At 39.0% G+C, this 27,277-nt stretch overlaps 2 protein-coding genes across 6 annotated transcripts; both read left to right on the forward strand.

Annotated features, from left to right (window-relative positions):
- Positions 1-9: 9 nt before the first annotated feature.
- On the forward strand, positions 10-963 carry LOC108108776 (UPF0389 protein CG9231). The gene is made up of 2 exons (XM_017216947.2): positions 10-269; positions 332-963. The coding sequence occupies exons 1-2, from the start codon at positions 103-105 to the stop codon at positions 540-542; spliced, it is 378 nt and encodes a 125-aa protein (XP_017072436.1). The 5' UTR covers positions 10-102; the 3' UTR covers positions 543-963.
- An 860-nt stretch (positions 964-1,823) lies between these two features.
- LOC108108759 (potassium voltage-gated channel protein Shal) lies at positions 1,824-19,370 on the forward strand. Of its 5 annotated transcripts, none has more exons than XM_017216922.2 (7): positions 1,824-2,088; positions 10,925-11,494; positions 11,968-12,880; positions 12,958-13,120; positions 13,531-13,719; positions 16,332-16,484; positions 17,535-19,370. In XM_017216922.2, exons 2-7 carry the CDS (start codon positions 11,293-11,295, stop codon positions 17,628-17,630), a joined length of 1,716 nt encoding a protein of 571 aa, XP_017072411.1. In that variant the 5' UTR covers positions 1,824-2,088; positions 10,925-11,292; the 3' UTR covers positions 17,631-19,370. The 5 variants fall into 5 exon arrangements, with proteins under 5 accessions (XP_017072411.1, XP_017072410.1, XP_017072412.1 ...); XM_017216921.2 differs by having other exon boundaries at positions 1,824-2,065; XM_017216923.2 differs by having other exon boundaries at positions 1,824-2,054.
- Positions 19,371-27,277: the final 7,907 nt, after the last annotated feature.

The following is a 27,277-nucleotide window of genomic DNA, read 5'->3' on the forward strand; positions in this document are numbered from 1 at the left end:
CATCGATAGACTCTGTTATGTTTATAGTCACTGATAATCGAGTTGCATAAAATCCCTGATTCTGTCGACAGATTGATAGTTTAAACGTTTAAATAAACCAAAATGACAAGCAAAACTGCATTAATTGCAACCATGATAAGAAGGTCCTTTGGAACCAGTCAGGTTATGCGGGAAACGATCAAAAACCACGAGCCGAACAACCTCGAGCGACGTATGTTGGTCTGGACCGGTAAATACAAGTCCCAGGCCGAAGTTCCCAATTTTGTTAGGTGAGTGGCAATTTGAGTTGAGAACGCAACAGGTCTCTGATATTTACTATCTGTATATGTAGTCAGGATGTCATGGAGCGCTGTCGCAACAAAATTCGGATCCGTCTGGCCAATATAATGATCGCTCTCACCGCTGTCGGTTGTGCTATAATGGTGTACAGCGGCAAACAGGCCGCCAAGCGAGGAGAATCCGTTACCAAGATGAATTTGGAATGGCACAAGCAGTTTAATGATCCCCATCAGAGCGAAGGATCTGCTCCGTCTGCCAAATAGGAACATTCACCAAAGTCACCCCCTTCGCCTAGAAACATTACAATTGGCCAAGTTTCCGTTTTAACATCTAATGCTTATTTGTCTTAAAGTTTGAAAGTTAAAGTTAAAGCTTAAAGTTGTTGAGACTAGGTAATGAATATTAATTGAGTTTTTATATACTTTCTTACTTGCATTGTTATACTATTATAGATTTTTTAAAAGTTTTCTATTTTGTGTTCAACAATTTTCTTATAAAATGGTTTAAAACGGCGAACTTTTTCACTTTATTTAAAATTAAAACGGAAACAGGTCAAACCTTTTAGTTACGATTTGATTTAATAAAAACATCGCCGTGAACATGTCCTTGATAGATTATCAGTGATATTTGCAAACTCAAAGTTAGTTGTATTACGAAAATTAATAAATATTTATGAGAAATGTATCTCACTGCCAATATATTTTAAATAATTAATCTGAATTATATTAGGTTTTTCTAAAATATTTTACTATGCATCGATGTTACCCGATTTATCATTCATACCTTTGTGACGGGTTTTAAAGTGTTTTTTTTTATTATAACTTAGTTTAGGGAATTTATTTTTGTGCAAACTACCTAATTTATTGTTGTTTTTTATACATGTTCTTATTTATTTTCTTCTTAAGTAGATCAAAATGTATTGATAAATGCGAGCCATTTTAATGTGAATGAAACGATTGATTATTTCTCATGTTTTTATTTGTCTATTTAAAAAACTATCAAATTTGTAAGAACACAAAATTATTTTCATATTTTTGACATTCAGACACAAAGAATATCTAAGATAAACGAGATAATAAAAAGAATATTTTAACATTGGAGAAGAAGTTATTCAAAATTTAAAGAAAAATCAAGTTTCTAATATAAAAATAGAGAAATGAAAATTTTAGATTCCGGAAGCTGTCCAAAGATCGATCGAGACATTTTCTAATGACCTAATTAAATAGATTACAAATTGTTTTGCGAATAGGAAAAGTCACATTTTTAGACAAGTTCATTTGAAAAAGAGGCATGCCCTTGATGGGAATTTTGTGATATCTGTATTACAGATAAATATTTTATCATAACTAATTCGAAAGGCAACTTTAACATCTGTTCCGATTGTGTGTCGCTTTTCAGTGGCCACCACTTGCTCTTCAAAGTGCGCCGACTCCGTGAGTATTTCGGTGCTGTCCCGGATTCTTGTTCGGATTCGGATGATACAACCATCGGTCGGAGGCGCTGGCGCTTTTTGCCTTTTACTTTTCACTTTCAGTTTGTCGAGAACTGTTTGTCTGAACGCCCCCTAGAAAAAGCTGAGCGGAACAAATAGCGGGACGCAGTTTGGGCCAAGTTTTTTGTGGCCACCGTGCGTGCAGGAAAGGCCAAGAATATATTGAAAGTTATAATTTTTCCAAAAAGGAAAGGCCAAAAGAGAATTTCCCGAAACGAAAGAGGAAAAAATGTACACGAAATAGTGCGGAAAAATGTGCGGCTAACGAAAGGAGGCGGAGGAGGTGGGAAAAGTGTAAGAGGCGACAAGTGTAAAATGTAATAAACCGAAAGGCGTGCGTATGTATGTGTAAACAATTTCGCTGACTTGCTAGCTAAATGCGGTGGAGAAAGTGGGAGAAAGTCAACAGGAGTATTAAAAACCCATGAAGCAATTGTTTAATCAAACATCAGCCAAAGCAGATTGCTTGCCTGCCCAGAAAATCCATAAAAAAAGAGAGATTTTTCCTGTCTGTCTCTCTTGTCCATGTGTGTGTGTGCCTCTGTGTGTGGGAGTGTGTTTCTCTGTGTATATGTGTGTGTGGCAATATTCGTTTGCTTTTTTGATTTGTGAAAATGTGTGTATCCGCGAATGTTTTTGTTGTTGCTTTTGTTGTTGCGGTCGTACTCTCTGCAACAACAACAGCAGTCGTAAAAAATAACAGAGAAAAACTAGGAAAAAAATGTTGGGAAATTCACATCCAGTTTTAACCGTCCATGTCCTTGCAAAGTGGTTAAGCCATTTAAAAAAACGTTTTTTAATTGCCCCTCATGGCGTGCATGCAACCCAACAACAAGTAGTTGTTCTTGGTTAGTTGGCCTATTTAAAACAGCACCCCACTCAGTCCCCTCGCCATCCCACTCATGATATTAACTTATCCAGCAGCAGGCCAACTAAAATAAAAAACAACATAACATGCTTAAAAGCGTTGAGCAAACAAAATATATAACGGTCGGCCGTATGAAAGTGAAGGTCGTCTGTAGGAGAGAAAGAGAGAAAGAGGCAGCAGGGAGCAACAGGACACTGCAAAAAATTCCGGAGATGACATATTTAACTTAAAAGTTTCTGGACTTATAGAATGTATTTTAAGTTCATTTTTAATCTATTTGCATAAAATATTCGTTAGACATTCGAATTAAGAATTCGATTTTGGAAAGTATATATATTATATATTTCAAATTCTGAAAACCTACCAATATTTGATGTTTAGTTATTAACTTTATTAATATGTACATATAACTCTTAATAATACCGCTTAATACCGCTTCGAGACTGCTTGCTCGATTTTCCATAGATATCTTTTGCAGATAAGAATAATTTAAATTTGGCATAATACCTGATCTCTCAGCAATGGCATTATCCTTTTGCTCAGTGCCACAGCTGCAGTCCATTTGCTGGCGTAAATGTGCGAAAAATCCTTGGCTTGGTTTTTGGCGCAACAACAAAGCCGCACTAACACAGCATCAGCGATGCACACACACACGCGGGCTTTGTCTCTGGGTGTGCGTGTGTGTGAGCTGCTGTGATGACGCGTTTAATGCAGCAGAAGCAGCGCTGAAGCAGCGCAGCCGCAGCAGCTGCAGACAGCAGTAGTTGTTGTTGTTGTTCTGTTATCATTGGATAAGAATGACAATTCCATTATGGCCTAATGCACGTGGGCACCTCAATGCGGTCATTTTATCGTTTCATCTTGATTTATAGCTACTTAATCCATTTTCCTTGCCAAGAGCCAATACTCTTGGTGATTTCGTTCTTTCAAGATTGCGGAATATTAAAGAAGAATTATATTATTTAGAAGGGTTATTACTGTTAATCAATGAAATACAAACTTATTATCCTAAAAGGATAACTTGCTGATTTAAAAGTTTTCGTTCTCATTTTCGATGGCTATCTCCCACACAATATACCTTGCACACCCCAATAAGCACACCCATACTATATAGTACTCCATCCCGTACGTGGTCACAATTGTATGCGTATTTATACGCAGATATAATCACATTTTACGCATGGAAAGGCTTAGCGAGCCTACATAAATTACGCCATTGGCCTTATCCACCAACCCACCGCTAAGCCCAACGCTAAACCCACCCGAACCACCCACTCGATGTGGCCTAGGATTTGGCTCTCTGGGTCACTTGCACGTCCACTGGAAGCCCCCACATTGCCGCAACCCCCTAAGGCACTCCTGATTTGCTGCTTGTCAGGGCCATCAGGACAAAAGTTTTTTGGGGCTGGCGGATTCGGTAGATTGCAACCGTTCCAGCTGACGATGTTGGCCAACTGATAAGCATGACTCTATAAAGTTTTTTATGAGTTTTGCAATTAATTCTAATAGCGAAATGAAACTCTCCAGCTAGAGATGTTCTCAACATCCCTCTGACGAACATCTCTTTATTATGTAAGCCATGAAATTGGACTCTCAAAAAATGATTAGAAAAGCGAAACTTAGCTATAAAATATTTGAATACGTAGTATAAAATATGTTAGAAATGTTTTAAACAAGCTTTTTAGTTGTTCATTTGATAAGGTGTTTGAGATGAACGTTGGTAATGAATACCTTTCCAATATATTTCTCAACCATTCTGATCTCAAATTCCCATAACAAGATTGAACAGACTTAAAAGAAGCTTTAAGTGCTTAGCATTTTTACTACTGTATCCAATTTCGGTTGTATGTACGTGTTTTTCGAAGTGCACTTGCCATTGAGCTCCTCAATTTCCAGCAACCCTAGCTGCTCCACAGCAATCCTGTTTCCCTGTTGTTGCCAATATTCGTTTCTCTCCGTACACGCAATTTAAATAATAAATCAACTTGTAATCGAATTGTTGTCGACACATTCGGCCTTTTCTTGTTTTGTCCTCTGGCACGACATGACGTATGGGCTATGCTTTAAATTAATAATAAGCATACGCAGTGTGTGGCTGCGCTACAAAATGAATATGCGAATCGTTCCGAAAATCTTGTCAATATTTCTCTTGCCAAAGCAAACAGATATTGCTGAATTAATTATATTTCGTTTCCAGATTAAGATGGTTTTAATTGGCCATGCATCATTTGGCCGAATAATTATATGCATTTAATAAAAGTTTGTGTGCGGATTTACGGATTTACAGTCAATAAAGTATTTCTCACGATTTAATTAAAATATAAATTATTTTATTTGCTGAAATAATCTGAAAGATATTGAGATATCTTAAGATTAAATATAATCAACTTCCATTCGTAAGAATGCATTAAAATAATACTTTTTGGATGCTTATTAGCTAAAATTTCCATATTAATTTGATGCCTATATAGAATAAATTAAACATAATTCGATTCCTCGGAGGCAATCATTAATCTGTTGACCCAAAATGCACTGCTATAGACAGATAGACTGATCAATATTGCAGCATAGATATTTATAGAGCTCTGGCGATTGAAAATAAATCGTGTATAAAACCGAATTAATTTCCATCGAGGAAAGGCGCAACTAAGCCAAAATGAGTTCCTTTGAAATGCTTGCCAAATAGACACCTTACTCGAGGAGACACCTTCAATTGGGCTCTTAGTGGGCGGATACATAAGCCTCTACTTAAGCGTAGCGACAGACTCACGAGCAAAAGTAAAAAGTACAAGGAAATTATAAAATGTTCATAAGGCCCAGAGACAAATGGCGAAATGTTTTTGATGTTGAGCCGACGGCGAGGGCAAGGGCGAACCCGAAACGGAACCCGAACCAAACCCAATCCCAATCCGTATCCCAAAGCCCAAAGCCGAACCCAAGACCAAGTCCGAGTCCGAGCACGAAACCCAGACCTACATCCTTTTCCCAGACCAGCCCCCAAGGGTCCCATGAGCAGGCGCAGACAAAGTGAGACTCTCCCACTCTCTCTCTCTCTTTGCTTTTCTCTCGTTGCTCTGTACGCTGAATTGTACATATTTCTCATTTTTCATTAAATTGATGAAACAAAATTAAAAAACAAAAACTACTTGTAAACAAAAGGAAAGCAACGCGGGGAAATGTAGGAAAATCGAAGCAGTCGGGAAAACGCTGGGTATTTTTGGTCTGGTTAGGCGGTTGTTGTGATTGTTTAAAAATAGACCAACAACACACAACTAAAAGTAAACATTGTTAACTTATTGTCAATAAAAATACAAAATTGAAATGCCCCCAGGCCATAAAATTGCGTTTATGATCTGGAAACGCTTCCATTTGCCTCAAAGTTGCAGTTCGTTTCAACCTGGCTAGATGGTTTCGCCTTCATTTTTCTTTGCGAAAATTGCTTCCGCTTTGAGAGGGCCAAAAAGAAAAGAAAGAGAAAGTCAAAGTCGAGCCATCATAATAACGCAGGCCCACGCAATGGCTGCGAAGGAAAATTCACAGGATTTCCGTAGATTTCTCGTGTGCCCCGTACATTAATGCCATGCCTAACTAGCATTTTGGGGCTCCAAATTGAATGGAACGGTCTCGAGGGCCGAGTGGGTGGGTGGCCTGGGTGGTCTCTGCTGCCCGTTTGTACTTTTTAATAAACAAAAACAAAAACATAAAAAAAAAGCGAGCCGTCAGGAAACGCAAACAAAAGTGCACAACCCGAATGAAATGCGAAGTTGATATGCCCTGAAAGCAACATTAATAGATAATGATTATGTCGGCTCCGAGGTGTAAAATGATATGGTTATTCCAGTGGCGAAGGTCAGAAAAGTATGCTATATTTATGCTGAATACTAATTTAGCTGATGGCAATCTGTGTACGGTGTGCGAGATATTGTTTCTTATTTTAGATGAGGTATCGCTGTAATTATTTGGGAAAAATAGTTTCTTACCTTGTTAAGTAATATTTTAGTTTATTCAAAATTGGTGGCTTTTGTGTATTATAAACATTTTTTTAAGTAGAAAGTTTTTGTTAAATTTGTTATTTTAATTAAGAATTTTTATCTAACTTGCTGAAGTAATGGTATTCCGATTAATTAATTAAACTCAAACTTTTCTGGGATATGTTATTTTTGTTCAATATAACGTTTTCTAGTTTTACTAAAAACTGGTTAAGTTTCAACAAGTTATTCCTTGGAAAACCTTGAAACATTCATTTAATCATTTTTTGGAGATTGAATTTGATTTATAAGTAATATATTTTTAAAATAGACTAAATACGTTAAAGTATACTTTTAACAAAGAAGCTCTTTCAACTAAATTACTTGATTTTCTTCTCATTTTAAAGTAAACAATTCTGTGTGATAAATACAATAATTTATCCATATATCATTAATTATTTAAGGTGGTCTTTCAAACCATGAGCTTCTTTCTCCAAAATTGATTGATAATCGAAATTCCACTGAGAGTTCATTCAGCTCACCTTCCCACTCATTTCAAATCCAAAATTTGTTGATTGAAATGTTTATAATGCCTGTCACAGTGCCCAAGACCAAGTCCGAAGACTACCACTGAACTGGCAACTGGAAAAAACAATCCAAGACATTGTCGGTTGAAGGGAACTCGGTGTGGATGGATGGGAGGGTGGATGGACAGCTGGACGAATAGATGGATGGATCCACATCATTATGATGAGAGATGAGAGATGCACGGGCTTTGTTGTCGCTGCTGTTGTTCTGTTTTCGGGGCATATCCCCCAGATCCCTCCCCTTTGACAAACTGTAACCTTCAGACGAAATGTAACTGAAAGCAGCCAACTAACTGGCAAATAATTAGGCAGCCCCTCGCCTCGCCAAACTAAAATAAACTATGCAAATAATTAATGGAGGCCCAGAGCGGGACGAAAAAATATATATACTAGGGACATGTGGCGCCTTTGTTTCGGAGCCAAGCGGAAGTCACATCACCCCCGTTTGGCGCCAAGGTGTTTTCCATGGGACTGCCGGACGGGTCACCACTCACCCACCAACCTTGTCCCCTCCCTTGTTTGCTCTTTGACAATTTATTTTGATGGCACACACCACGCACCGATCCTGTCGCTGCTTCGGTGATGGTGCTGCTGATGGTGATGTTGAAGTTATCCTTGGATTGCCTAACGACACCCAGACATCAACATCAACGTCAGCAGTGGGCGATAGGAGGTGGTAGGTGTGTGGCGCTTGGTGTGGGGGCGGGGCACAAGAGCAAAGCAAACGGCATTGATTAATTTCCATTTCGTCCATAGCGAACAACGAAAGCAAGGTCAACGACTATAGGTGCACTGAGGGAAAAATAACAATTAATTATTTGAACTTTCAAAGTAAATATAGTAGTCAAGCTTTATCCTTATATATATATACATTCTTTTCAATAAATGAATGCTAAAGATTCTACAGTTTCTTCCATTCTACAGTTTTTTTTAGTTCTGGCATTTCTCTCTGTGTATATCTCTGAACACGAATAACGTCAATCTATAGTGGAAAATTGTTGATAGGATAATGTGGCATTAAAACATTAAGGCCTGACACTGCCAGTCCGTCGCCCATTGTGTGGTTTCGAATGGTGATGATGGTGTGGGGGAAATGGGGGTCATGGTGGGTTGCAGGAGGTGAGTGGAGGTCCTTTATGGAGTGCCAAAGAAGGTTGAAACTGTCGGTTTGTTTGACTCTTCAGCGCTTAATGGACGCAAAATTTGTTTGCATAATTTGCGATATGGTGCACTCGGTAAACTGAGCTTCCTTCTGATGTAAAGGAAGAAAGCTTTGTGCAATATTTTAAATGTGCGATTTAAGTGCAAACTGAACCATTCTTCTTGACCTAAATTTATGAACTTTAAGGGGACAATTCTACTTAATCGAAATCTATAGTCTTATCCGTTGGAGTGTTACAGAGTGGCCCCAAAATTATTACTAAAGGAACACATTTTCACGAACTCAAATATCCAGCTTTACAGTCATCAATCAAACTTGAACCTTAATACCTATTTTGCATGTATCGCATGCAGCTATTCGGAAAACAAGGAAAAGCGAGTCCATCCCAGCCCATTCTCATCTATCACCTTAGCTAACCTTGTCTAACCTTAGCCTTCAACTATCGACAACCTTTTTGTGGTCGTGTCGTGTCTTTCTGGTTTCCATTCAGCTGACTAATAACTCCTAATGGCTATTGTTATGGCAACGCTGAGTGACAAACGCAACATCCACTTCGCCCTAAGACACCTCCTTTCACTCGTCAAAGGGGTTCCAGTAGGTATTTGGACACTTAGAGGAAAATTTTAAAAAATCAATTCAATTTTCAAATATAATATAATAATAAAATATAAATAATTCAAATATATTAGAGAGAGAACTAATTATTAGATTTTGATAGGTTTTTTAGAAGTTTTATATGAGAAAATGTACCATTTTTCTTAGTGTACTAACTATCAGGAACTTGACAGGTGCTAACACTTCTGAGGGCAGAACAAAGCAAATGAAGTAACAATTTCTTGTAGTGCAATCCATGTGCTCTTGGCCATAATAACGCAGCAATGGAATAACAATCGCGGCAGAGCCAGTGACACAGCTAGAGGAAGAGCCATAAATATTGTATAAATCAAAGAAACACATTATATAGACTTCAAGAGCCATGCCAAGCCATGACATTTATGGAAACAAATGACTTTTTGTCACAATTCCCTAGCTAAGAGGGTGGTGGGTGGCAAGGCCGAAGGACAGGCACAAAAACTTTTTACGTTCTAATTGTTGTTTGGAAAATGACTTGTGGCCCAAGGAAGATTTGCAGGGTGTTTACTGTCTATAGAAATGCACATAAATTTGTTTGTTGCGACTGGCAAGACTAGCAAGACGGGCAAGACGGGCAAGACTGGGCAACAAAGGCACGCAAAAACACCCACGCATCCCACCCAACCATCCGCGTACACTCAGAAACAAATGCATCGATGAGTGTAATGGAAAATTCTAAAACCGATAAAAATTCCATAATGTTCTGTTTAAACTACACAGTAAGAAATGAATTTGGACATCAAAGTGCTTCTATTCAGAGGTGAAAAGTATCGTAAAAGATCATTCCTATTTCTAGGGGAAATAATTCCTTTAAACAATATTTTATGGGTTCAAATATTTCAACTACCTTGGAAAAGTTAAGTTCACATAAACATTCTGTTATAGGATTAGAGGGAAATTTCTCTCACTGTTGCCATCCTGAGCCAGAACTACGAGGCCAAACCAGATCCATCCAGACGTGGACAGATGGAAGACCATCCGATGGTCGTTCACTCCGCTGGCTCGAACCATTGAAATGGTCTCAGCTGGTGGACCCACAGTGGCACCCACCACATCCTCTCCTACCCCCCAAAACAGTCCCCGATTCTGTTTGCCTCGTTTAAATATTTAGACAGAGCGCTGCTCGAAAACGCATTGAATGGCGTTTTCTGTCGACTGCTGCTGCTGTGAATCATTTTATATGTGCAGAGGCAGAGGCGGCGACGGAGGTGGAGGCGTCGGGAGGGGATAATTTGATAATATAAACAACTGAAGCGAGAAATTGAAGAGTGGGTCGATCTGTATGTGTGTTTGGGTGTAGCTAGCTTGTGCTAGCGGGCTGTTCCCACAGATTTATGATAATATTTATGTTTTGAGAAAGTCGGAAAATCCACCGGACGGGTGAGGGGAGAGGGAAAACAATGCCATTCGGGATTCCCCATAAACTTTAGAATTCGATTGAAGTGAATTTCAAACAATTGCTTGCATCCAAACTAAATGTGGGTGTATTTAATTCGAATGAGCGAATCCCCAACTAAATCCATTCACATGGTCTCTGGGAATTTGCGGGGGAGTTGAGTGTAATCGTGGGATTGCTATTAACTTGTAGGGTAGTTGTTCAAAAGATTCAGAAAATATATGCTTACACATTTCCAATTCAAAATAGGAAAGGCATTTTGCAGTCTCTGTTGAAATGCAGCCTAAAAATAAATCTTGAAATCAATAATAATACAAACATCAGTTGACTTACCATTTGGGATCACCAAACATTTGTAAAGTTTTTAAATTCCACAAACAAACTGCCAAATTTTCCACTAAAACTAAACTTTTTAGAGATTTGTGTGTGTGCTGCGGGCGTGTCTCAGAAACTTTTCGTAGAATTAAAAGTCTCATAGCCACCGCCTTTCCTCCTCAAACTCGTGCTCAAGTCCTGGCAACTTTTCCACTTTCTTGCAGTGCTGCACATCAACACAACTGGAGTACACAGGAAACTTTTCATATCCCCGCAGTGAACAATAAAAGCAAAAGTAGCAGCAGCCACAGCAAAATGACAGCAATAAGTTTAAGCAATAAAACACAGCTAGCCAGAAGTTGCAGACATGCACTCGCAGCACAATAAGGACGGCCAGCGGACTAAAGCTTTAAAATAGGAGTTAATCACCGGACTCCCCATCCCACAGAGAAACCGGGAATCCGAATCCCCCAAATTAACTGCCAAATATAATTTAGGAAACTAGCCAAGCCAAAGGGCGGAATCCAGCGAGGAGCGGAGGAAAGGAGCGCCCTACTGTTACCCGGGACACTGAAACATTCCACCCCACAGCATGGCCTCGGTCGCCGCTTGGCTGCCCTTCGCCCGGGCGGCGGCCATCGGGTGGGTGCCGATAGCCACCCATCCACTGCCACCGCCCCCGATGCCCAAGGACCGCCGCAAAACGGACGACGAGAAGCTCCTGATCAACGTCTCCGGCCGGCGGTTCGAGACGTGGCGGAACACCTTGGAAAAATATCCAGACACTCTTTTAGGTAGGTTCTTTGGAAATGCTTAAATTTATTTAAAAAAATATCTATCCTTACTGTTAAAATTTAATTTAAACAATTTGCTTAAATAAATACCATCTTCGACATTTATGATTTTACCACGAAACGGCCTTAAGTTTTTATATCTATTATCTTTTCAAACACGCATGTTTTGTTTATGAATTTGGAAGATTTGTGGTTTAGGATTCACGAGCACTCTGAGTCATAAAATCATTCAGGCGAATATGCCATTTCATATAACTTTTTGTAATACAATGAATTTATTACCCATAAATAAAAATAATATTTTGCTGAATATAGAAGAACCGAGTCATACAAGAATTTCTAGGAAATGCGCTTATTTATATCTCATAGTTTAATAGTTCGGGGTAAAAATAGATTACCTTAAGAGTTCATTTATAATCCCTGAACACTTTTTCTTTTAAAAATTAATTTTACAACTAACTCGATCTCCTTAGGTTCCAATGAAAGGGAGTTTTTCTACGACGAGGACTGCAAAGAGTACTTCTTCGATCGGGACCCGGACATCTTCCGGCATATACTCAACTACTACCGGACAGGCAAACTGCATTATCCGAAGCACGAATGCCTCACCAGCTACGACGAGGAGCTGGCCTTCTTCGGCATAATGCCGGATGTTATAGGTGATTGTTGTTACGAGGACTATAGGGACCGGAAGCGGGAGAATGCCGAGCGGCTGATGGATGACAAGCTGTCGGAGAATGGGGATCAGAATCTGCAGCAGCTGACCAACATGCGCCAGAAGATGTGGCGAGCCTTTGAGAATCCGCACACGTCGACAAGTGCCCTGGTCTTCTATTATGTTACGGGTTTCTTCATCGCCGTCTCCGTGATGGCCAACGTGGTGGAGACAGTGCCGTGTGGCCATCGACCGGGCAGAGCGGGAACTCTGCCCTGCGGAGAGCGCTACAAGATCGTGTTCTTCTGTTTGGACACCGCCTGCGTGATGATCTTTACGGCGGAGTACCTGCTCCGACTGTTCGCCGCCCCCGATCGCTGCAAGTTTGTGCGGTCGGTGATGAGCATCATTGATGTGGTGGCCATCATGCCTTACTACATCGGGCTCGGGATCACCGACAACGACGACGTGAGCGGGGCTTTCGTCACACTGCGAGTGTTCCGCGTCTTCCGTATCTTCAAGTTCTCGCGCCACTCGCAAGGACTGCGGATCCTCGGCTACACGCTCAAGTCCTGCGCTAGCGAGCTGGGCTTCCTTGTCTTCTCGCTGGCCATGGCCATCATCATCTTCGCCACCGTCATGTTCTACGCCGAGAAGAACGTCAACGGCACCAACTTCACATCGATTCCGGCGGCCTTCTGGTACACCATCGTCACAATGACGACGCTGGGGTGAGTTATATTTCTGCAACATTTACTTTATTTTTGCAATAATTTATATATTCCTCTATCATTTCATTTCTATCTAGTTATGGCGACATGGTGCCAGAGACAATAGCTGGCAAAATTGTGGGCGGCGTCTGCTCGCTCAGCGGTGTGCTGGTCATCGCCTTACCTGTACCTGTTATCGTATCGAACTTTAGTAGAATCTATCACCAGAACCAGCGAGCGGACAAGCGCAAGGCGCAGCGGGTAAGTAATATCTACATCATATTTATACCATAAATATGTCTACTTAATACCTGTCATCATAGTGTCATATCCTAGATGAAATTAAGCTGATTTAAAAACATATTGACAATGGTTTTTAGATAGTTAAGTGGGAAAGTAACAGTTTGGAACAGAAGTAAAAATCAGATATTGCCACCTAGCTAATCTTAATTTCCGAAAATAAATATATAAAATTAATATTTATATATATATTCTTTTATCACACATCAAAGCGGGCTTAGATAGCGGGTTTAAATAATTAGAAATACCTTGTTTAGTGTAAGGCTTCTTTTCAATTTCAATTCGGTAACCAATTATAATGTGTCCATTAGTTTTAAGTAAGGCTAACACCTACCACCCACATTTATTCATCATATGTTATGGCCTTGCAGAAAGCTCGCCTGGCGCGCATCCGCATTGCCAAGGCCTCCTCCGGAGCCGCCTTTGTCAGCAAGAAGAAGGCCGCCGAGGCCCGGTGGGCTGCCCAGGAGTCTGGCATCGAGCTGGATGACAACTATCGGGACGAGGACATCTTCGAGCTGCAGCACCATCATTTGCTGCGATGTCTGGAGAAGACAACGGTGCGTATACGCAATATGCGAAGCAGCTTTGTCCTTCGCTTTGCAGCTATATAGCTCTATCTATCTATCTCTGTCTCTCTATATATACATGTGATATACCGTATTATTGTCACTCGACTGCGCGCTCAGTGTTTGAAATTATGATTTCAACTTATGATTTACCTCTCGAATCACACTCTTTCTCTATACATCTTTCGTTTCTACTCCGTGACAGATGTAGCAACATTTGAACATCTCAGTTATAGTCAGAAATTGTAAGGTTTGCCACGCGCTCGTTAGGCAAGCAATGACAACAATGGCAACAACGAGAGCGACCACCACAGCCAAAAGCAAAAAACACCAACGGCGGCGACAGCGAAATCAGCAGGTGGCAAGAGGATGGATTTGTTGTTGGGCGTATTAGAACTATCGCGTCGTCGTCTCATTTATACAAATAAAAATCGAATGCGAAATCGAAAATCGGAAAAACCCAAGAGAAAAAGAAACTGAAATGAAATGCGAATATCTTTTGTATGTGCATTTTTTGTTAAACAATTTAAGTTTTCCTTATGGTTTGTATTTTGTTTTCATTTCGATCTGTTTTATGTACATTACGTCTGTGTTTCGTCCTAAGTTGTATGTTCTAAGTTCACCATTTGTCTCATGTTTTTCACACGATCTGGGGCCGAACTGGCTTTGAAATCAAGCAAATATAAAACATAGAAATAAAATCCAATGAATATCAATGTCTATGCTCTAAGAACGAATATAAATTCGCCAAAGTAAGTGCCTTCGGTTTGTATTTAAGTTCCGTTCTTTCTTCAATCTTTCTCTATCCCTCTCTCTCGCTCTCGCTCTCTGTATCTCGTTAACTATCTATCTATCTCGTTCATGTTTACGCGTTGCAATTAATTTTTATGATTTCCAATTTCGAATTTTAATTTTTTCTTTGTTGATTGTCGGTTGTTTTCCTTTTTTCTTGTTGATTTTCAATACCCTCTGTTGAAAGAGAACGATTCGTGTTGAATGCTATGCGCTCTGTTCTGTTTTAAGTTCCTCGAATAGGTCATTACCGAACAGCATCGGCTCGAACGATATGCGAATGCTCCCCCACATGCTATCAAGATATTTTCGAAACGTCCATTTAGCCATATGCAATCGATTGCTGTCAACATAAAACCCAGAACGAAAACAAAAATCCAACAATATCAAAATCTAAACAATTTAAATAGCCGAGGGGCTCATCAAGTGGGGGGAACTATCAGCAGAAGCAATGCGAATCACTAAAGTGGATATTAAAAAGGCTATTAAACCGCACAATTTGTAATTCTTAATTTATAGTGGGTAAATTCCCTTTCTCATATAATTTAATGGCCTACCATTTAGCATTTTTTAATGGGCTACTTCTCATTCGATTTAAAATAGTTTTGCCTCAGCAGCATTTGTATTTAACGAGATCACTATTTCTTTCAAGTTTGGAAAAACAATACCGGAAAACAAACATGAAGTTTATAGTGTTTTTTGTAATGATTTTTAGTGTGCGATATTGATCATTTTAATAAGGAAATATAGAAATAATCAATCAAAATAAATATTTTTTGTCCATCTTTAAAATTTAAAGTAATGAGAAAGGTTTTATTACCTAGAATCGCAGGAATTTGTACTTTTTATTAAATTTTAATAACTGAAAAATGTACTTTAACGAAGAGTCGTAAATGTATAATCGTATTTGTATAATATATATGTTTTTCTTAACTTTTAAAAACTTAAAATAGGCATTTTTAGCAAGAATCGTAGGGTGAGCCTTTGTTAAATAGCTTCCACAATTCATATAACCTAAGAGTGATTTCCCCCTCTTCTTGCATAAACCGTTTTTATGCTTCATAACCATAAATTTCATACGTTCTAGTCTTAACACTAACCTATTCCACTTGATGAGCTCTTAAAATCTATACTAAAAACCACAAATCAATAAAATAACGTTGTGCCATAAATCGAAAATCGGTTATCAGCAGCTATAAAAACGTGGCCGCGTTTTAAACAAAAGTCGCACTCGAATGTCGCTCGCTGGTGCTTGCTTCCCACTCTTACCGCTCTGCCACGCCCACAAGCCCGCCCATGCCCTCAGTTCCGCCTCGCATTTACCGCTCTCGTTCCGCTAACTGATCGCCCGCCCGCCCGCTGTACCGCCCCTAGCCCAACCCTGGCTGTTTCAACAACAAAAAATTGTTCTCATAGTGTTTTGTATAATTGTCATTGCTTAGGAGCCGCAAAAAAAAAAAACAAGAAAATGAATCATCTAATTTCCTATTAATAAATTGTAGCGTTCAAATGTTTTTAACTTGTCCCACTTTTTCCCACTAGACCAGCTTAATGTTTTAATTGATGTTTGGACTCGAAAGAGCCAAGAACGCTCGTCCTTAACCCTTCAAAAGTATTTGTTTATGCGTATGTATTTTCCCCTACATCCTGTATTTGTGTGTGTAAAAACCTGTCGCCCTCCCGAATTTCTATATTGTAAAATTGTTTTAAAAAAAAGAAAAGAAAAAGAAATTATTGTACTCTACGTATTCTTCGTTTCTCTTTGTAAAATTCTTCTCTGGCTGTACCTCTCAATGCTCAAAAAACCGCAGGATCGAGAATTTGTCGAGTTAGAAATTCCGTATAACGGCCAGCCCAAGAGGCCGGGCTCTCCGTCTCCGATGGCCAGTCCCGCCCACTCGACAAACAGTGCCGCCGGTCTGCTGCAGTCCTGCTGCGGCCGCTGCTGCTCCCAGCGCTACCAGGTAAGCTATACGCCCTTGAAACACCCTGTACATAGAGTAGAAAAATGCGGCACCCGAGGGGTTCAAATGCGTTTCCAGGTGGGTCCAAAACCGCTTTCCTTAACCCTCTCTCTCTTGTTATAAGTATATACCGTTTGTGTGTGTTGACTTTGTTCTGTTGGTCTTGTATCTTTGTAAATTTCCCCATCTCACCTTCAGAAGTAACAAAGCATCCCCGAGGCTAACACTTAAAAGCATCACAGGCAGAATTAAAAGCTTTTTGATGCTCTAAATTTGTTTAATTCATTTTAATATATAATTATACATATATCTTATATAAACTTGTATTCAATTTTTAGAAAAATATAAAATTTCCATGTTGAAATCAATTTTATTAGTACCAATCTTTTGGAAGTTTCACTCTGTATTATTAAACACTTTTGCTAACATCCATTGGCATTTTTATTCAGTTCTACAGTTTTACATTCACCGCTACTTATTACTCAATAATCAAAGAAGTATGCTATAAATTTTGAATCCTGAAATGTAGTAACAGTGTAGATATCATGTAGACTGCAGGTAAAAACATTAACGTGATGACAATTGTTTATTTTTAAACTAGTAAATTAAATAGTTTTACTTAACGAAATAACTATAACCAAAAAAAAAAATATATATATACATTATTTTTTATGGCTAGGTGAGGGAAAACTATGTCTATAAAATTCTAAATAGATTGATATTTTTCTGAAAGTCTTTTTTTCAACTTTTTAACATTTTTATTAGATATATACCTGAAAAAGTTAATAAAAATCTGAGAATAATTCTGAGAATAACCATATATGATATTAAACTAGTTTCTAAATTTACACTTCTTCCTATCTTGTTAGCATTTTTTAAATACTCGACAGATATACAAAATAAAAAGCCTAGGCCCACGTATAGCTTCTGTTTTTGGTTGTAGGCATATCATATCATTGTCGGTCCGAAGACATCATTAATCATGTGAAACCTGACCCCAATCGGAGAAAGCCCTAATGCATTCTGTGCTCTGTTCTCGTTTCTGTTTAGGCCTGCGGCAAGTACATGCCGGCTGCCAGCAATGCTCAAAATAGCCAAAACAATCAGCCCATGGATGGAACCTACCTGGTGGAGGCCTCGTTCTGAGTCGGCAGCAGGTTTGCATTCACATCCTCAGCAGCCATGGACGCAGCCACATCCCAATCTCGATCGAGATGATTTATGTTTACGTTTAGTCTAACTTGAAAAGTTTTTAAACTAAATTGAATTCGTTTGTAGACATTGTCGTGTGTGTGTGTAGTCGCCAAAGATAAAATTGAAAAAACCAAGGAAAAACTAAGGACGAAATACCAGTGTAATCTCTAAAATCTGATTTTCGAGTTTAACGAACAAGATACTTAATTAAATGTAAACAGTTGCAGACTCAAATGACAGCATCTCTGAGAGTGTACGATGTAAAGAGCACATTAAAAATCGAAACAAGTAACAAATGAAATAAAAGTGCCGAGCCCAGATTCGGCGGCGGCCAAGTCGGATTTGATTAGCGAAGACCCGTTAATGAAAAAAGAATGAAAAAACAAATATTAATTATAATAATATGCAACACTATTTACTTTATTTAGGTGACAAGACAACAACAGCAAACAACAGAAACCGAAGCATTTTAGAGGAATTTACTGTGTATGTTTTAATAAAGTGAACATAAAGTAGCATAGAAGGCAAATAGTTTGAGGAAAGCGTTATACCCGGAAGAAAGATCCGGCGAATCTATAACCAAAGAAGGGCAGGGGTCCAAGAAACCAGGAGAACAAAAACCGAACACAATAAGGAAATTTTAACAGCAGACGAGCGATGTGTAGCCAATCGAACAAAGGAATGGAAATTTATGAGAAAATTATGAAAATATTAATACGAATTCGTGTATTTTTTAAATGGTCCGTAGTTTAGTAGGTATGATCTTCATCGACTTCTTCTCCCCCTATTGTTTCTCATCAGCAAAGATCTCTCACCTAAAGAAGGTATCATTTCAGTGACAACCTCATTTCTCCCCAAAGTAACTTATGTAGCAAAGAGGTTTCAGTTTGTCATTTTAATCATTCGACCTTTCTACGAAATACTCCAAAATGAACTAATCAAAATCTATGGCAAAAACAAAAATTACAACTTTCTTCCAAGAACTAAGTTAGCAAGAAAACCTATTTAAATGTATATGTGTGTGTGTAGGAAAGGCTTTAACGAATTGGAAAATTAACTAACTAAATGAACTCTTAGCAAATTCTAACAGAAACTTAAAGTACATTAATTAATTCTAAATTAAAAATCAAACATTTAAAATTAGTTCAAGTAAACAACTTAAAAAACACAACATAAATATGGAGCTTGTATGTATGTATAATAAATTTATTATGATTACTCTAATTATTATTATTATGTCGATTATGGCGATGAATACGAGAATAGTTTGTTTCTAACGCTCTAAGTTGCCTGCTAATTTGAAAAGAGAACAAGCGGAACTAACGAAAACCACAAACTTTTGTTTAGCAAAACGAACTTGTGAATAAAACGCAACAGAGGCGATTATGATTAGATCGAAAATTTACAAAAAACAAAACAAAACAAAACACACATCAAGAAGACAACCAACAATGTGGTTACTTAAACCAACTCTTGTAGCGATATTCTAAAAGAAACCAATCTATCAAGTAAAGAAAGTCGGATCGAAACCATTATCCGCGGGAGGAAGACGACATTTCTGTTTTGATTTTTAGTGATATGTAATTCGAATTGAGTAACAGCAAAAACAAATACTCTGCCACGGGTCTCTGAGAATGAAAAAGCTAAAGATTAATAATGAATAAAATAAAGAAATCTGTTTACTTCCACCATACAAGCGACACTCTTTACTTAGCTATATACCTGGAAAGTGCGCATTGAGATGGACCGGTAATGTACTAACCTAGGATCTCTCTTTTAAACAATCATTGTCTAGGGAGACCATAATATATTATTTTTCTGCTTATTTCTCGTTATATTAATACAATGTTATTTAAGTTCAGTTTAGAACTGTATATTTAATAGATGGAATATTATAATAATTAGTGTTAAGTACAACCTGGATCACCCTAATGCCAACACATGGTTATACATTATTAAAGCGATCTCTCGTAGTCAACGCCTAGACTTTACTAGAGAGAACCGAAAGCGACCAATCGAATGGCAAAAGTAACGGAAATTCCCACCATACATCATCGACTATATATGAGCCGATAGCCCAGCGCCAGTCCACAGATTGCCCCTATATCTAATCCAAGTAGCTCTACGTGGATGCTCAGCCGGTATAATGCCACCCGATCCGATACCAAAAGATCGCCTCAGCCGCCGAAGCAATTTGCTTTTAGCATCAACTCGAACAGATGTTGAGTTGAGCTTTTGGTTTTTTTTTTGTTTTAGCGATAACCGGGCATATGGCCCAAACTAATTTGCATAGTCGTTGCTGGTCATTAGTCATATGCCTATGAGTTGTCGAGATCTGAGAACTTCAACTTGGCAGCGAAACTAAGAGCACTGCCTGCTAGACCTTCACACGTTCTTGCTGAATGAGAACGTTCTTTAGGAGGTTAAATTGAGCTTATTATTTTTAATTTGTGATATATGAGTATCGAATTCAGTTAATATATTTATTTCGTGGTTTTGTATATGTTCGGCTTTTAATATTTATGATCTTAAATAGTTAATAATAGTAAAAATAGTTTGAGAGCTGTAAAGTAAGTTATACTTTTCTCAATTTTGTCTTTTTTGTTTGCAGAAGTATATAAATTAAATGTAATATACTTTATGAAGAAGGCGTGGCTTTTATAAATAGATAATGTTCCGCGAAATATTTGAAAATGATTTATTTTATTTATCGATTATCGATTATTCGATTTATCATTTAAGTAAACAAAATTAAAACACTTTTATTAAAACTACACTAAAATAATTGTTCATATTTTATATATATTTTGTATTCTTTTTAGTTTTTAACCTTTTCCTTATTATTATACTATTGAATTTTAACAACAGCTAAGTTTTTTTAATCGCTTGAAACCCTTTTTAAATAAAGGAAAATCTGTGTTTTAAACACAGCTTAAATGTATATTTTATTCCGCGATATTTCATTTTATTTTTATCTTGTACTTTATCAAAAAGGTTATCTCAATCAACTTTATTGTCGTAATTACTCATTCGAAGATTCTTCACACATTATCAATTTCCGACGGCAGGCAAGTGTGGATTTCCTACTTTTAATTACCGCGCTCATTAGGGTGCTATTTGTGTTTTCCAGCCGCCGTTCTCATGAGTGCCAGCAAACGATCATTGGTATCGATTTCAATGAATCAGTGTTCATCAGCTGCCCATTAGCAACGTCATTGAGTGCGTTTGTGGGGTCAGTTCCTGCTCCTCTGTCTTTTCCATCTACAATTTCTGTTTGGAGAGGGAAAAATAACTCCAAGCAAAGGTCGTTGCTATAAATCAAGGCAAAACAAGAGAAGAGAAGAGAGATACAATTTAAGACTTAAATACTAAAACTTACTCGTTTGTACGCTGTTGTTTTTTGTTTGCGAAAGCAGTTGGCCATAAAACCAAACTGCAAAATAATAAACGTGCATGTGTACCGACATTTGGGTTTATATTAATAGTTCGTTTATTTTGGTTTTCCGTTTAATGTTCAGTATACGCAACGTGGGCTTGCTTTTTGGCTGTTTCGCTGGACGGACGCTAATATTAACTTCGGTAAGCTAGCTTTATGACGTTATTTATCACTCATACAGCTAGATAACCAAAGACAACATAGCACCCTGTATATAGTAGATTGCATAACGCCGCGAATTGTTGAAAGGGAAAGGAAAGTTGTCTCCGCTTTTGTTAATTTTGATGGACGCCTTCTTTCAGTTGGTTATTTTCGCTTCACTTTTTGGCCATTCAATTGGCCTTTTTGTATTATTATTATTCGCGTTTAAATGGCAAGAAAACCCCATGGACATTCACGCGATTTCTCGTTTCTCCGACTTGTCGCCCACTCACGCACTCAGTCACTCTTGGCCACATTTTCACATAGACAGACCCATTCGTATCTGTCGTCATCGTCTTACACCAGTTTAGTTTTATTTCTTAGCCGAGTGTGTTTTTGCGCAGGCGTAGCCGCGCTGAATGTTGAATGCTGAATGCATTGAGAAATGCTACGTGGAATTTTTATGCATTTTGCATAGTGAGACATAGACAGGGCAACGAGATAATGGTCGGAAAAAGGTCAAAGTTGGACGAGCGCGCGTTCGTCCAGAACCAGAAAGAGAACCTCGATGCCATGGGAAGAAGTGAAGAGCTGCAATGATTTTCCTTCGCTTCGAGAAATATTCCCATAAATATGCACGCTACGGCGATCAACAATTATGCCCACCAAAACGAGACCCGTCTTATTCTTAGTTTTTACTCTTACTCGTATATTCGCTTTCGTATTCTCAATGTTTCGGTTGGTCAAGTGACTGTAACTGGAACGACGGAAGACCAAGTCCAAGTCGAAGACGAAGACGAAGACGCTGGGTGGCGGCGGTGGTGGGTTTAGTTTGGGTTTGGTTTTGGGTTCGGACCTGCATTGGCATTATAGCGCCGGGCCAAGTCAGTAAGTGAGTAAGCCAAGTGAACGGCTGAGTGGCCTTAGCCAGGTCCCCAGGTCTACAAGTCCACCAGTCTACCGCCTGCTAGACGAGCGTTCCGTAACGTAAGTTCCCACAATTATGCGCCTCGCTCGACTCCACAACTCCTCGAGTCACTCACACACTCACTCACCCAACTACTGGTAATAATCGCTGAAACATAAAGCGGCGGAAAATGTTGAAAAGCAGCCAGCCAGCCAGGCGAATTTTCTGAATGTCTTACTTCACTTTACTTCACTTCACTTCACCATTTTGTTCGCCCGTTTGTGCCTCAAATTGTGCAATGGATATTGTGTGACGACAGTAGCCAGCCAGCCAGCCAGCCACTTACGATCAACGATCCATTCCGGGGGCCATAGGCTCAAGTACTCGTACGGAAAACTTTTGAGAAACATTCAAAGTCTGTGGGCCGCAGGTCTAGATCCATATGAAAGGCTAACTGGCTAAGTGGAGGGTTCTTGAGAAGGCTTACACAAGACCTGAGCTAAGCTGATATTGGTTGGCTAAGGTCCATAGAACAGGCAAAGTCAGTCGAATGTCAGATTTAAAGAGATATCCCTATTGAAATATAACTTCTACCTATCGATATACAGTTCGATTCCCAACAAATCTCTATGATTAATGGAAACTACCCTTGGGGTTTCAATACTCAATGCAAATCTTGAATTAATGGTAATCTATAATATAAGCATCCACTCAGTTACTGCTTCTGTGTGAATTCAATCTACTGGGGACTTTTATTGAAATTTCTTCAAATACATTATTAAGGCTAATTTGCACTTGCAGTCAGCACACCTATGAGATAGGTTCCCCCATATACACCGAACCCCGGCTTGAGTCGATAACGTGAATTACAGAATCAACATAATATCCATACCAAATATAGAGAAATACCCGATGCGAGTTGACGCCTAGTCGCTGACCGCAAGCCAAACTCAAATAGTTCCAAGAACAAATCACACATCACGCGAAAAGGAGGGGATATATACGAGCATGTACATCAGCATATTCAAATGGGCTGAATGAGATGCCGCCGTTGGTGATTGGGCCCATAAAAGAGCTAGACTTCGCCTAGGCCTAGATCGCAGATCTGTGCATATATAGGAAACTGATTACCAAATCGATTTCGAATGGCCCCGAAACACGTTTTTTCTTGTTTTTTTCTTCGGCCGAAGCCAGAAAATCAAGAGTTGTCTGTGCATATGAGATGAGGTAGATGACGATAGCGCTATTGAAAATTCTGGAAGCGTGTGTCGCTCTTATAGAGCCGGATGTCTAAAGAATTTGCTCACGATCTACTATACGTACCTTTTATATACTACCGATTTGGTGTATGTGTGTGTGAGAGTGAATGTGTGCCTGTGGGGTTATATCAAACAGCTGCGAATGCAAATGACATACCCAGATATCTTGAAGTTGGAAAAAACAGCTAACTAAAATTTGAGTTTGGAGAGTTGGTTTGGATGATGGCGCGGTCCCCGAGGATTTCACACTGAATCGGGCACTGAAACTGCACTAGTTTTTGATTTTATTTCGGCCAAGTGTGACTCTGGTCTCCAAAGATTTTAGATTTTCAAAAGATTTTGGCTGTGGCACCGGATTGCTTTAGCACACACCTTCAACGCCGCCAAACGCTTCTAAACTAAATTCAGTTTTGGTAAAAATGCGACAAACGAGCTCCAGATCAGCTTCTTGAGACGTCCGACGTCGACGTCGGCGCAGCTATATTGTATATAAGACCTCAGTCAGGTATCTCGTCGGTGTGAGCCGCGTTTGCGTTGGTGTGCCGATGATCCGATCGCTTACCTGTAGCGCCGACTGCGACGCCGGCAGCGTTGTTACCTGATTTTCGGGTTTTTGTTTTTGCCCTGCGAGTGGCGAGCGACCCATGATTTCCCGCCAAATGAGAGGCACACAGGTAACACAGGTAAGAGACAAGTACAAAGCCTGCCCCGGTGTCACTGTGTAAGAGAGTGGGCCTCTCTTCGTGTCCGTGTGTGAGTGCGGCAAGGTGTATGTACCATATACTCTACAGAGCTCTATAGATGGCTGAAAGACGTTGCCTAACGATTGTCTATGTGGCTGTGGCTAAGGCTATTGATTTTAGATTTCAACAATGCGGGTGAAAAATGCTCAAAATTATATTGCACGAAAGCTGAAATTATAAAAGCTGCCATTACGATGGGTCTATACAGGGTGAGCTATCAAGGCTTAGCTATTCGGAATCAATGATCTTTGTGTTTGATTAAATTAAACTGTTGATAAACCCTTTATTATAAATTACGGAATCCAATAATAAATTTGAATAGGTTAACCTTATGATTGTTATCCCTTTTAAACATAACTTTAATAAACGAAAGAGTCACCCTTATGATAACCCTCCACATAACTTGGAACTTCTTACTCGTCTTTTAATACTTAATTTACAAACATTTTTTACATCGCATTACTTGATATAACCCATCGAAAAAACCCAAACTGAAACCCTGTTAAGCACATAAAAGTGGACGATTTCTGGTTGTGGTTTTTGTTTGTCTTCGGCAAATTTGTTGTCTGGTAAGTTGACTTTTGCCAAAAAAAATATAAAAAGAGTACAAAAACACAGCGCGAAAAAGCCACAAAAAATACAACACGACAAAAAACCCAAAAATAAAATGAAAGAAGCCCGCAAATATCAAGAGAAACTTGATCAAGAGTTAAGAGGTCGGCCGAAAGTTGCCCATCTGACTTAGCAGAGCATCTTGCTCCTCTATAAAGAGGAGTGTGAAAATTAACAGCTGATCTAAGATACGGATACTGCCAAAGGATCCATTTATGGAATGATATCATATGATCTGGTGGGTAGAAAATTCAAAAACAAAATTCATTATGACCATAAACGAATATTAAGTTTAACTATGATAACAAAAAAATATAATCAATAAATTACTATTTATTCTGTGAAAGAGAACTCAATGAACATGACTAAACCTAAGGATAATTTATAGAACAAATAAAAAACCTCTTATGTGCCATTTAGAATTTAGATTTATATCCATTTAAGGAAAGAGGCAAATAGATAAATTTAAAATACTTCTAGAATATAACTTTTGGGACATTTTTAATTTCCCCAAAAAAATAGAAAGATAGTTTTGAAATATTATACATAATGATTACTCGAAGAACTGTATGTTATGACATCTGTTCTAAGGCATTAAAGACACATCCCCGTAAGATCAAAACCAAGTAAGATAATCTTTATTCAGTGCATGAACAATACCAATGGAAAAATCCCAGTTCGGATCATCCCTCGTTCCTGGCAAATCCTCATATCCTAGCATGAAAGACCCAACCCGAAGCTACCCATTTCAAACAACTGCTGCTGGGAACCCACGTACAGCACGCAATCAACTGTAGCGCAATGGCCACGCAACAAGCAGCAGAGAATAAAAAAATCACTTTTATGGCAAAGATCAAACTGGCAGAAAAACAACAGCGACGACGAAAATACGTTACCAAGGTAGGCCGACGACGATCGCTTCGGCTGACGATGTTGCCTGCACACTGAAACTATTTTATAACTTAAAGTAATTTCTTAACAGCGAATGTTTACGAAAATTACACTTATATTTATTTCATATAATGATTTCATTTCGAATACAAGCTTTAAGTTTTCTTAGCATACGACAAAGATAATACAAATTTATTGAAACATTTTTTCCCAGTGTACTGCTGCTGCGTGGCAGCGACAACAACAGCAACATCAACATCGACGGCAGCAGCAACAACAACAGCGACAGCGAACAGCAGAGAAATGGCCGTTAAAGTTGCCAGGCAAATGGCAAAAGTCAGGGGCGTAGCTCGATCCAGGGTTTGCCCCACTGTTCCAGAAGAAAAGGCGAAGCATTAGCTCCCCTTTCGAGCGGTACGTGAGCAGTTCCCTTGGCACGTTTTTCGGTTTTTTCTCCTTGTTTAATTTTATTTTTTCTTGATTTCTTCTTGTACTTTTTTTGGCGTGGCCGACGACGCCCGTTTGCCATCATAAAAGAAGTCAATTGAATTTAAATTTAAAGTACATAATGGCCAAGTGAAGGAGGTGAGTTGCCTGAACCGAAGGCAGCGTGAAAGGGGACGGGGCAGGGGGTAAGGGGGTTGGAGAGTGGTGAAGGCAACGCTGCCGCCTTTCGAATTTCACAAAGTCATCCGTGTGGTTTTTGTTGCTGGAACTGGCTTTTTGCTGTTGGGGCCTCAAACTCTTTGCTGTTGTTGTTGCTGTTGCCTGTGTGGGATTGAAGACTATGTACAGATAAATATATATATATAAATATATATAGATAGGTATATGTATTTCATGTACAAGGCCCAGGCACGCAAGGCTTTTGGCTGTTAAGCGAGAGATATATCCATGTGTAGTTGTGTCCGTTGCTCTTTTGATTTAAACGTGCTTAAATTTAAAGATCAAATTGCCTGAGTTTCGGCGTTTTCTGCTTCTTTGGTTTTCGTTTTTGTGGACTTTTTCGGGGGAGGGCTATTTATCGGTAGGCTCAGGAATTTTAAATCGTAGACAAGCAAAACCGCAATAATCAGGCAGAAATTGTTTAGAAATAAGCAAAGTTTGCAGTGAGTCAGAGATTGAAATGTCGCTTTTTGTTGGCGGATATGGTTAGCAATTTATTTAGAAAGCCAAAGACTCGAGTGCCCCCACAGATTCAGATGCTGACACACATATTCCAGCTTTATTCACATTTCGCCCACCGCTCCGTTAATTTCGCTGGAAAAGATGATTAAGTGATTAGGGGCTTTTACGGCTGACTAACGTTCAAAAACGAAAGACTTAGGCAACGAACTTGCCCATAACCTATTGACATTATGACGCGGCAAGGAGAAGTCCCCTCTCTCCCTCTTTCCTTTCTATATCTTACTGTCTCTGTTGCACTTGCAACTCAGTGGTTTCAGTTTGGAAATTTGCATTGTTTGCCAACGTTGCGACCTCCCGATTTGTCTGCCTGCCAAGCAAACGTGAGATGAGTCGGGGCTTGCTCATTTGCCGCCTTTCTGCCTCCGCCGGTGGGAACGTGCAGAGAAAATATTTGACTTTTTTGCGCACACAGTTATGGATAT

Source organism: Drosophila eugracilis, unplaced genomic scaffold (genome assembly GCF_018153835.1).
Source record: "Drosophila eugracilis isolate 14026-0451.02 unplaced genomic scaffold, ASM1815383v1 contig_2154, whole genome shotgun sequence".
NCBI classification, from domain to species: Eukaryota; Metazoa; Arthropoda; class Insecta; order Diptera; family Drosophilidae; genus Drosophila; species Drosophila eugracilis.

Excerpts from the sequence above, each read along its gene's own strand:
- LOC108108759 (XM_017216922.2), top strand. The coding sequence starts at position 11,293 with ATGGCCTCGGTCGCCGCTTGGCTGCCCTTCGCCCGGGCGGCGGCCATC. Across the intron at positions 12,881-12,957 it reads GTCACAATGACGACGCTGGG|TTATGGCGACATGGTGCCAG; the intron begins GTGAGTTATATT and ends ATTTCTATCTAG. Across the intron at positions 13,720-16,331 it reads GATGTCTGGAGAAGACAACG|GATCGAGAATTTGTCGAGTT; the intron begins GTGCGTATACGC and ends AAAAAACCGCAG.
- LOC108108776 (XM_017216947.2), top strand. The coding sequence starts at position 103 with ATGACAAGCAAAACTGCATTAATTGCAACCATGATAAGAAGGTCCTTT. Across the intron at positions 270-331 it reads GAAGTTCCCAATTTTGTTAG|TCAGGATGTCATGGAGCGCT; the intron begins GTGAGTGGCAAT and ends CTGTATATGTAG.